Genomic DNA, 12,500 nt, shown 5'->3' on the forward strand with positions numbered 1-12,500 from the left:
AGTACATGTAAACATCAGAGGAAGTAGATTGTTTACCGAACTGTTTCACCCTTCCTCAGACTCATTTGTATTTCGATCTAGTTTAAACTAGACTTGCGCTGGCACGGCCTCTTGGTCTTTAGCCGCCCGTGTCATTTGTCTATAATTCAGCTTCCGTTCAACTTATCCTGAAGAATATACATATTCCCGCGCTTGATTGATTGCTTTCCCAATGAATTTGCAGATGAACTTCTCTTTTGATTCTTTTTTTCCGATTTTTGTTTCCTTTCCCAGGTCTGGTATTCGTCTTCCCTCTTGGAACATTTCCAAAGAGATTAACCTTGGGAACAATTTTCTCTCGTTTACTATTTTTAAAAGCTTAAAACTCCGTTAATGCTCTTTCAAACAATCCTGGGTTGGCAAGAGCAGCACGTGGCAGGAGAAAAAAAAAATCAGATCTGACACCTAAATGGCTTGGAAATTTTCATGAAAATCTTCTCTTAGTGTATTTATTTTTGTAAACGGTTTGTTTCCTGCCAGTTTTTTGCCTCGAGTTTAAAGGCTTCACCTTCGATAACTCCGTAACATTTATTTATCCCCCTGATACACATCATTGCTCCCAAACAAAACTTGAACATTAGTATAGTATAGTAAGTTGTGAGCATTTTCTCCAAGTTTCTTTCCATTGGAAGGGATTCATATGCTTCTTTGTGTTCAACAATTATTATTTCTAAAGCTCGGCCGGTTTTTCCACCACGCTTCGAAATGACACTTCATGTACTACAATCTCATTTAAAGTAATATTAGCCCTTTCTCGTTCTTATAACTCAGAATTAGGCACATCCCCCTTGAGGATAATTATTCAAAGGTGTTCTATATTTAGAACACGCTGAGGGCTGAGATTACAAGGATAAAAAAATGTCTCATCTTTCTTTGCCCCCCCTCCCCTCCCCTCCCCTCCCCCCCCCCCCTCCCCATCATAAGCAACTTTCGAAAATGGATTCAGTGGAGATGTAAAATTATCAGGTCCTTTTACTGTTGTTTAGAAGGTAAAAATATATTCTTTATACCGCTGCCGCGTCACATCGATTTACTAATGATGGAACAGCCCACGTGTCTGAATAGACGAATGCTATTCCAGAGTAAGTAAAATTCCAAGAAGATGGCCGAGACAATTCATCCTGGCCTGTAGTGGAAAAGTGGGAAGAAGTATGAGTAAGGATTTTGTCCCTGCACTGTGTAAGTAAGAGTCGAAAGAATAATGGAAGGAAAGCTGTTGTGGTTGTTTAATCTCTGGCGTAGTTTTATTTCAGTTCGAGTCTAGAAGAAAGATATATACACAATCCTCGTACAGTTCCTCTCTTGACTCAGAGTCTTGAGTCTGGGAGATGGGTGTTTCTTAAATAAAGAGAACATGAATTCTCTTCCAGCAACTAATCTTTGAAACCCAAAGGCGTTGTTCCACTTTCACAGTTAAGCTGACTTTACATCAGATGGCCAATCTTATTTTTCTTTCCCATATTCCTACACTAAGGGGTCGGTTGCCTGATGCGCCTTCTCCACTGCCTTCTATCAAAGGCATCATCATCCTCCACCAAACCTCTTCTCTCCATATCTTCCTTCAATTTATCTCGCCGTTTAATTCTCTGTCTTCCTCTCGATCTTCTTCCTCTAAGAGGTTCTTACGAAACCCTCTTCACTTTCTCCTCGTCATCCCTCCTCAACATATGCCCATACCACCTCAATCGTAACTCTCTTATCACCTCTGTCATCTTTACTAAGCCTGCCCTTCTTATTTCGTCATTTTCCAATCTCTCAAGCAGCGATATTCCCATAATCCACCTCAGCATTCTCATGGCCAATATTGATGATAAAACTGAAGCCACCTGTATCATTGGTGTTCCTAAGACACCGGTTCACAAACGTGATAGGCTATCCTTATCCCTTCAGAAATCAAAATAAACATATATATATATATATATATATATATATATATATATATGTATATATATATGTGTGTGTGTGTGTGTGTGTGTGTGTGGTGTGTGTGTGTGTGTGTGTGTGTAACTTCTATATTTCAAACTCTTCAGCAAAGTGCAAAAGTTACACACACACACACACACACATATATATATATATATATATATATATATATATATATATATATATATATATATATATAAAGGGAGAGAGAGAGAGAGAGAGAGGAATCGATAGGTGCTCGTTTAGAGAATGGAGTTCAGTGATGCATGTCAACTTCACGGAACAAACTTCAGTAGTTTCTATGTACCTACTAACGCTCCCTTCGATCAAATTGATTGAAAAGAGCACGGCTCGGATCACGGGAAAATCAAAATAGTACTAACAGTGGAAAATAGTTATAGCACAATAAAACTGAGGAACGATAGAAGTACAAAAACAAGATAGCAGAGGATCACTGAATTCAAAAAAAGGAGTTGATACATCAGCGGCTAATGAGAAAACCTCGAAACAAAACAATTGGATAAAAAAAATATGAATACACTAAATATACTAGGTAGGCTTCATATCTGACTGTATGCATGAGTGTGTGTACTGCATTTGTTCATTTACATTTAGTATATACTGCGAAATAATTATTGATTTTGCATCAATTTATTTCAGCCTAAAACATCTATGACGTGTATGTAATTGCAATAGCCCCAGTGCCCTCTTAACTTCTCGAATACTTCACAGTTTTTGGATGTGCCTTGTCACTGCAAAGCCTTGGATCCGTATGCAAGAATATGAAGCAAATTCCGATGTCCGATAGCAGGCTTCGAGCCCACATCCAAAGTATCAGCGCCAGGTCACGTTGCCAAGCTTATCCAAAAAGTGTAAAGAATTCGAGAAATGAAGAGGGCAATGTGGCTATGACTATTAAATGCGTACTTGGTAAAAAAAATACTATAGTAGATTCACATCATCCGTGCATTTGATGTCTAGGCCCGTCCCTTACGACGCTCCTGATTGGCTGTTGATAAACCAATCAAAGGCCTGGAAACTGTCTCTCGAGAGAGTTCACATGGACAGGATGTGTGTTCCACCTCTGCTGAAAAATAAGTCTTTCAAAAGTATCCCCCAGGAGAGATGGAGCATGCATCCTGCCTATGAGAACTCTCTCGAGAGACTGAGAGTTTCCAGCCCTGTCACTGGCTTATCAACAGCCAATCAGGAGCGTCGTAAGGGAACTGGCCTAGACATCAAATGCACGGGTGATGTGAATCAACTATAGTAGATTCTACGTACATCTACAGCGCGTGAACGCATTGCGGAAGCCCGATTCGTAATTACATTCAAGATGGTTTTTTTTTTATTCGAGTGATCACTCAATTTCGGAAAATGTTATTGCGGCTCGTTCTCTGCGCCTAAATCCAGTTATAGAAATGACTGTTTGGGTTTCCGCAAAGTAATTAAAAAGCCCAAAATAGCGGTTTGTTACTATATTAACTTTGATGTTTATGCAATTTCGCCCAATAATAGTTCCGTTCGCTAAATTACGAGCGTGTTTAAAGTTGATGGGGCGTAATGGACGGTATGTATGGGAAATTCAATATATGCGGGGCAGTTATTATTTGGTATTAGATTCAAATGATGATGGGTCTAGTTCCAGCAACCAGAAATATGTGAGGTGCGTGAGCGTTAGGGAAAGTATGCTGAGATTGTAGTGTGCTGTGAGACATTATTATTATTATTATTATTATTATTACTGGGACAAACACTTCATCCACTTGTTAGCAAAAATATTGGAATTATGAGTTACGCCTTAAAGTTAAAAGAACCCTGTCGAAGGTTAAAGATATCAAAATTCTCTTCTTGACAAGAAAAAGATTAAATTAAACTAATTTTTATTATTTTTTGTAATTTATTTATTTATTTATTTATTTATTTATTTATTTATTTATTTATTTATTTATTTAGTATTATTTTATTATTATTATTATTATATTATTATTTATTATATATTTATTATTATTATTTTATTATTACGGGGGGGAGAGGGGACAAAACACTCCCATCCACTTGTTTAGGCCAAAAATATTAGAAATATGAGTTACGCCATAAAGTTAAAAGCGTGGACAGTCTGCCGAAGGTTAAATATATAAAAAATTTCTTCTTGACAAAAAAGAAATATATTAAATGAAACTAAATGAGATTAAATGTAAATGGAAAGTCTTCTCTCCAGCAGAGGACTATTCGAGAGAGGAGAGGTACCACGGGCGCCTTCACCTCCGGCGGAGCAATATGTCGAACATCGAAAGGGCAAGGACGAGAACCCTTAGGATGACCTTCATCATCGTCATGGCCTTCATCTGGTGCTGGACGCCCTATGCCCTGGGCACTCTGTGGTGAGTAGTCGCCTTTATTTCCTGGGGACTGTGGTGAGTAGTCGCTTTCATGCCCTGGGAACTGTGTGGTGAGTAGTCGCAAAATTTTATGCCCTTGGGACTCTGTTGTGAGTAGTCGCTTTCATGCCCTGGGGACTCTGTTGTGAGTAGTCGCTTTCATGCCCTGGGGACTCTGTTGTGAGTAGTCTCATTCATGCCTGGGCACTCTGTGGTGAGTAGTCGCCTTTATTCCCTGGGGACTGTGTGGTGAGTAGTCGCAAAATTTTATGCCCATGGCACTCTGTGGTGAGTAGTCGCCTTTATTCCCAGGGGACTCTGTTGTGAGTAGTTGCTTTCATGCCCTTGGGACTGTGTGGTGAATAGTCTCATTCATGCCCTGGACACTCTGTGGTGAGTAGTCGCTTTTATGCCCTGGGGCACTCCCTGTGAGTGGTCGCTTATACATTTCAGATGCTGGGACACATTGTGGTGAATATTCATTCATGCCCTGGGCACTCTCCGGGTTTTAGTTGCTTATTCCCTGGGCATTCATTGGTGAGTAGTTGCCCTGGGCACTCTTTGATGAGTAGTTGCTTTTATGCCTTGGGGCACTCCCTGAGAGAGTTGTCGCCCATACATTTCAAATATTAGGACAGTGTAGTGAGACGACGTCTCTGCCTTGGATATTCTCTGATAAGTCATTGGTGAGTAGACACATAGCTCAGGGCCACTCCCTGGTGAGTAGTCGTTTATGCCCTGGGTACTTACATTTCAAGTTCTTGACACACTCTGATAAGTAGTCGTTTATTGGCCTGGCCCCGTAGTATTCTAGGTAGGTAATCGCCTTTATTGATGCCTAAAGTAATCTCTTGTGTGTACACGTATGCCTCGGATACAAGCCTTTGGCCCATTGCATGTAAAGTGTGAAGATACTGTTTGCCGGTGATCTGCTTAAGAACTTGCATGACAAAGATTGTATTTGTAGAGATACCTGCGTCACTGCCTCATGGAAAATAAACTTTTTCTGTTCTTTATGTTATATGCAGCACAGTAAACATTATAGTGTTTTTAGAGACTTTATATTTATTCAACCTTTTTATGAAGATAGTTTGGCCCATTTGACTGTAAGTCACTTGCTGGTTGAGTGTCCCAGTCCTGGGGATCATGGGAGTGGCATGTTCATCTTTCCCGAGGTCTTGGGGAAGGGTCGGTGTATGATGCCATTTTGGACTTATTATTGAATCTGCTCTTCTTTTAAAGCTTCAGTAAAAGTGATTTTTTTCCTTTTTTTTCTATACATAATTGGTATCGGCATTAATGAACTTTTAGTGTATAAGCGCTAAATGGCCTGAGCTGCCTCAGTGCTTGGCTTCTGAGCCAAAAAACCACAATTCGCTTCAATTCAGTTATGTTATTTTAATCTTATTTCTCAGTTCTCTTTTTATTCTTCCCTGGGGACACAGAATACTCAACCTCTTCTTCCTGTTGCTGTGGAAGGGGGCTGAGCTAATGCTTTGGAAAATTCTATTATTTCCAGCACTAACTGAGACGAAGACTGCGTTTTTCGGAATGGTCTTCAGTATTTAGCTATATACTCATACCACGAAAACAATGATGTTCTGGAAAATTTTTTATGAACTCAAACATTTTCTTAGGTATGTTCTATCCGTGAGCTTCGTTTTCTATAACAGCCTCTGTAGCTGTTTTCTCAGAGTAAAAATTTCTGTTCCATTACAATAATGTTGCTATTGGGTGAAGCACACTCTGTAAAATCCTTTTTTTTTTATTGCGTGAAGACTTAACTAGTTAATGATGTAACTAGTAGTTAGTCGGCTGTGGTGTGTTTCAACCAAGATAGAGAAGGGGACTGGCTAGCAACCTCATCCCAAGAGACCTTTTGAAGCCACCAGTCTCCTCTGAAGGGAAAAGGAGGTATTGTGATAGTACACATACACTATATATATATATATATATATATATATATATATATATATATATGTGTGTGTGTGTGTGTGTGTGTGTGTGTGTGTGTGTGTGTGTGTGTGTGTGCTAAAAAATGTAGTTATTAAGATTACTGTATTAGGTAAAGAATGGTACTGCATTAGAGCAATGTCAATACAGATATCGTACCATGTTTGAATATATATATATATATATATATTTATATATATATATATATATATATATTATATATATATATATAGATATATATATATACATATATATATATATATATATATATATATATATATACAGAGAGAGAGAGAGAGAGATAAACATCAATGCGAACGCAACAGATATAGACGAAAAACAGAATTGAACATTGGATAAAAGTCCGAAATCGGATCACGTGAGAGAGAGAGAGAGAGAGAGAGAGAGAGAGAGAGAGAGAGAGAGAGGTTTATGCTTCTGATAGCATATAACGAGAGAGAGGGCGATTGATTAAGAGGTTTCGATTGCAGTTCAACGGTGTAATCAAATCAAACTGTTATTGCTGCGTCATTGGGAAATGCTCGAGTTTCATTTACGCAGTTTGGTGACGGTCCATTGGGAAGGTCAGTGAAACGACCCGGGAGTGTAATATATATTACGAGTTTGTACATTATATATATATATACATATATATATATATATATATTATATATATATATATATATGTGTGTGTGTGTGTGTGTGTGTGTGTGTGTGTATAAAGCTGACGGTCGGACTGTGTAGTATGTGTGTTTATTCGCTATATTCGGCGAAACTACTGGACCGAATTGAATCAAAGTTAGACCATACACGTAGATTTTATATGTCATATTTTTTAACTGAGTGCCCTTTTGATCTGGTTATCCGGCCGAATATCCAGCCATGCTAACTTTTTCTAGTCATCAGGACTGGATTAGAAATCGACATACTACAAGGTTTTCAGTTTCTGTAAAGGAAAACTATTGAGATGGCTTTGTCTGTCCGTCCGCACTTTTCTTGTACGCCCTCGTATCTTAAAAACCGCTGAGCCTAGAGGGCTACAAATTGGTGTGTTGATCATACACCCTCCAATCATCAAACATACCGAAATTCAGTCCTCTAGCCTCAGTAGTTTTTATTCTATTTAATGTTAAAGTTAGCCATGATTGTGCGTGTGGCAACGATACAAGACAGGCCGCCACTGGACCGTGGTCAAAGTTTCTGGATCGCGGCTCATTCAACATCATACCGAGACAACCTTAAGATAGATCTATTTTCGGTGGCCTTGATGATACGCTGTACAGAAAACTCGATTGTGCCGAAGAAACTTCGGCGCGTTTCTTCTTGATTATTCCTACTTGCAGACGTTTCAAATTTTATTGGTTGGCAGGTCTTCTTCTCTCTCCGGCTGGCTGCGCGACGGCGTGGGCATTCCTGGTGGTCCGTAAGACGCGTCTTATGCCGCGGCTTGCCAAAGCCAAGGGCATGATTCGTCGCGTCCAGGGGCGTTCTGTCACTCGTGTCTCCCTTGGGATCCTCACGGATGTCCTGTGGTTTCCCTGAAGGAGGGAGGATGAAGCCTCTGTTCCTCTGACTATTTTCACGGAGGTCGTTGTTGATTTATATACTCACTGCTTCTGCTGTGCTCTATGCACGACCGTAAACCGACTCTAGAAGATTAATTAGATTAAAGTTAAGTACGTCTTAGTTTAACCAGACCACTGAGCTGAATAACAGCTCTCCTAGGTCTGGCCTGAAGGATTAGATATTTTTAACGTGGCTAGGAGCCAATTGGTTACCTAGCAACGGGACCTAGAGCTTATTGTGGGAACCGAGAAATTAATTTTTAACCGCCAGAAATAATTTCCTCTGATTCCACGTTGGCAATAGAGAATTACTAGGAAGCACAGAGATCTTGCATAGAGAAGCCCGGTTCCACGGATTGGCTGTATGTATGAACATGTTTATGTTAGAGTAGCATCTCCATAGACAACTATACATTTGTATTCCTACGTCGGATCAGTTAAATTAAAAAAAGATAGATAGATAAATAAATAAAATGGAACGAGAGTAATACATACAGCCTGACTTAAATAAAAATACAAATTCACAGACAAAAAGAAATCGTACTCCCAGATGTTAATGGAACAGAGAGAGAGAGAGAGAGAGAGAGAGAGAGAGAGAAATCGTACTCCCAGATATAAATGGGAGAGAGAGAGAGAGAGAGAGAGAGAGAGAGAGAGAGAGAGAGAGAGAGAAATGCCCCGATGACGACACGAGACATCTCAGAACGAAGTAATCCAGAGCATATCTGGCGGGGGAGTTTAATCCCCCCCAAAAAAGATTAATGGGGGGATTCAGAAGACTTCGAGGTATACTAGAAGTTAATTAAGGAAATGGCTCTCGCTTCTCTCTCTCTCTCTCTCTCTCTCTCTCTCTCTCTCCTAATTAACACGCAAAACCTCTATTCAAGCAGTTTACCGTACTCGCTCGGCTCTGATCGCGTCATCATCAGTTAACAGTGTGGTCAAAGAGATTATTGCAAAGGGAAAAAATTCTCTCTCTCTCTCTCTCTCTCTCTCTCTCTCTCTCTCTCTCTCTCTCTCTCTTATTGATCCTTCAAATGCTAGTGGAAGTGGACTCGCCGTGGTGAAACTCATGGCACTGATAGAATAATCTTCCCCTATTCTGTTTCAGTGGAACAGAACAGGAAAGGGGGAATGGTTATTTATTGAATAATTTTACATGTCATATATATATACATGCATCCGTGTATATGAAGACTTGTACCTGCATATAACTAGAATAATACTTTTCAGAAATACGACTCTTTCGGTTATACTACCTGTGTAGCCTATGCCCATTCAGTCGCTTGAAAAACAAAATACACCTCTTCACAACATGATACACGCGTTGGCCCTTACCGTTTACAGAGTTCAAGCGAAGATTTTAATGGGAACTCCGGCAATATGAAAATGAATTCTGTTCTATTTTATTTTGATACGTTTTTATCTATGTGCTTTCCTCTTCATTTATTTTTTCTGTCATAATAAGTGGGGTCTCTTCTTTCTGTATTTCCATTTACCTCCTCTTACTTCTTCGTAATGAGCGCCATAGTCTTAGGAAGCTTGAATTTCAAGTCAGTGTCCCCTGTGGGCCTGTTCTTTATGAAGTAGAGTTTCATCTTCTAAATAATAGTAATAATAACAATAATAATAATAATTACAACCTGGGGAGGCACGCGTGTGCTCATTCAGAAGAAAAAAGCAGGGGAGACGCTTTTTGTTGTACCCAACAATTTACTTAACGTACAGTGACGTCCTCTCTCTCTCTCTCTCTCTCTCTCTCTCTCTCTCTCTCTCTCTCTCTCTCTCTTCATCGCAGTTAGCTCCCGCCTACGTGCCGGAGAAGAGTAATGAGGGCTCTGCAGTATTTTCTCCATCTACCGTCCGAAGAATCAAAGCCCCGTTATCTGAATGCGCCCAATCTTCTAATTAAGACCAAAAAAAGTGGTTACAATATTCCATGTGATTCTCTTGGCTGAAAAGCCCAGGCACTCCCTTATATTGGTGTTGATAAAGGCTACAGTGAGTTGTGTCTTCTTCTTCTAATAAGCTTGAAGATCAACAGTCAGGGTGAATGATATGCGTTTCTTGACTGCAACAGGATCAAGTGGAAATACTGTTCCCTTTTTACCAGATACTTATGTAATGCTAATAATTGGGTACGTTTGTCAATACAAACCCTTTGGATGCAAAAATATGAAGTAATTCTGACGTTCGTAGCAGGATTCGATCCCTCATCCATAGTATCAGAACGAGGGCGAGTTGCCGACCTGACCATAAGAGGAAGGATGCATTCAGAAGCACAGGGTTAAAATCATGTTTTTTTTTTGTTTTTTTTTTTTTTTTTTTTTTTTTTTTTTTCACGGTCACGTAGGTGGATTGGAATTTCATCTCTACCCAAAGTGGTTAAACAGCCATTTTTATTAGTTTTCCTATAATCTCTTCCCCTCATGAAAAGTTGGCATCAGATAAAACCAAACAGAAGTCACTGCTCTATTCTCCTTTAAACTCCTCATCCAAGAACGTTCTACTACCCTGCAACCTTTATATATTTATATATTGATATATATATATATATATATATATATATATATATATATATATATATGTATATATATAAAATTGTAAGATTTTCGCTCCTGATGACCGTTAAGTTTAATAATAAACATATGTATATATATATATATATATATATATATATATATATATATATATATATATATATATATATATATATATATATATATATATATATATATATATATATATATATATATATATATATATATATAAATATATATATATATATATATATATATATATATATATATATATATATATATATATATATATATATATATATATATATATAGCTAAGATTTTCGCTCCTGGTGAGCTTAAATTTAATAATAAATAGGACAGCGAGAAGACTGGAGATCTTTTCTTCTTTTTATTAACACCGTCCGTGTCAGGAATCCTTTCCCATCTTCAGGGCTATAAATAGAATTAATTCTATTTATAGCCCTGAAGATGGAAAGGATTCCCAAAACGTCGGTGTAAATAAAAAGAAGAAATTATCTCCAGTCTTCTCGCTGTCCTGTCATATATACTATATATATATATATATATATATATATATATATATTATATATATATATATATATATGTACACATGCATTCATACATACATCCATACCCATACACACAGTGAAATCTCACCAGAGGCATCTTTTTATACCTTTTTGCTTGCTATGCCATTTGCCTTTATTTTGCTCCGGTCTCACACTTGGTTACGTTTGCTTGCATTTACTGCGTTATCAAATGTCCACAGCCGTTTCATAATGCCTTACCTCTAGTTATTATCCTCATGGGCTCACCACCTTCATAGGGCCTTGCACGTTCAACTGTAAGTGGTACTGAAAGGCTCTTGCAAAGTGTGCCTTCTTAGTACCGCAGGGAACTTTGCATTCTGCCTTTTCCCTATCAGTTGTCATACCTCTCTAACGTATAAGAGGCCATTTTCCCCATTCTTTTCAGGGCAGTTCCTTCGAGAAGATCTTATGAGAGCCTGGAAACGTGGCTCACTTGTCTTGTGAAGTTTTTCTATTAAAATAATTGACAATAAGAACAATCACCAGATGTCTTTTGAGGAAGAATGTGTAAAAACTATATATGCCAGACAGATACAGCATCCTTGAGATGACCCTCAACACCTCCATTCTCTTCTTCTCCTCCTACAGGAACTTCATAGACCCAGAGACCTTCCACAGCATGAACCAGCAGGTGCAAGACATCTTGTTCATCATTGCCGTCAGCAACTCTGTTGTGAACCCGATCATATACGGACGGTACTCCATCAGCTGCTGCCGGGGCCTCTGGTACAAGGCGGGTGACTTCTGTTGCTGCTGCTGCTTCTGCTGCTGCCCCCACCAGAGGAGGAGGATGGCAACCGACCATCCTCCCAACATCAACTCCTCCAAGAGCAACGGCCACTTCAACGGTGAGTCGCTCACGTTTTCTTCTTTGTGTTGAGTGACGCCTCTGCTTAATGGACCCCACCTTAGTGGGTTTCCGTTCTTATCAGTTACTGTATTTTGATTATGTCTTCCTATACCACCATTTCGGATTTGATAAGTTTGTTGATGTATCCGTTAAATTGATTGTTCAGTGTAACGTAAAGATTAACTTAGGTTAGGAACTATGTGGAATTGCTGTTAAACACAAGACATCTAGAAAATATTCAAGCGCAGGCTGTAGTATAGGGTCTTTGTTACTTACTAGAAAGACCAGACCCCCAAAGTGTCTATTAAGTTGAGGTGTTACTGTATTTGAATGTTGGTAGTTAATCATTGGTAGTTAATCATTTTAATTCAGTTGTATTTCCTTATTCATTTCAAATTACTCTTCATTCCTAGTCACCCACATTCCATTTCAACCACCTACTTAATTTCACCTATCTCCTCAACTTTCTCAGAGTGTTTCAGCTCACTGTAAAGAAATGTCTGGTGAACTCAGGGCTGATGCATAAATTTAAATTTCTGTTTCAACAATGAGTGATAATGTCACTAACAATATCACAGTGAATAAAGGTAACTCTGTCATTTGAATTCTTGAGTAACATAAGTCAGAAAGAAGGTTGTAAACAAAATTGCATTGCTTC

At 38.7% G+C, this 12,500-nt stretch overlaps 1 protein-coding gene across 6 annotated transcripts in view; it reads left to right on the forward strand.

Annotated features, from left to right (window-relative positions):
• The window catches only part of LOC135218247 (adipokinetic hormone/corazonin-related peptide receptor variant I-like), a 206,535-nt gene that overhangs the window by 173,512 nt on the left and 20,523 nt on the right, over nt 1-12,500 (forward strand). For 4 of the 6 annotated variants that reach the window (XM_064254423.1, XM_064254414.1, XM_064254448.1 and 1 more), the window contains exons 4-5: nt 4,184-4,346; nt 11,581-11,840. In XM_064254423.1, coding sequence (XP_064110493.1) covers nt 4,184-4,346; nt 11,581-11,840 — 423 coding nt within the window. The remainder of the gene's footprint in view (nt 1-4,183; nt 4,347-11,580; nt 11,841-12,500) is intronic. The other 2 variants (XM_064254431.1, XM_064254458.1) reach the window with 1 other exon arrangement.

The sequence above is a fragment of the Macrobrachium nipponense genome, chromosome 19, assembly GCF_015104395.2.
Source record: "Macrobrachium nipponense isolate FS-2020 chromosome 19, ASM1510439v2, whole genome shotgun sequence".
In the NCBI taxonomy this organism is placed as follows: Eukaryota; Metazoa; Arthropoda; class Malacostraca; order Decapoda; family Palaemonidae; genus Macrobrachium; species Macrobrachium nipponense.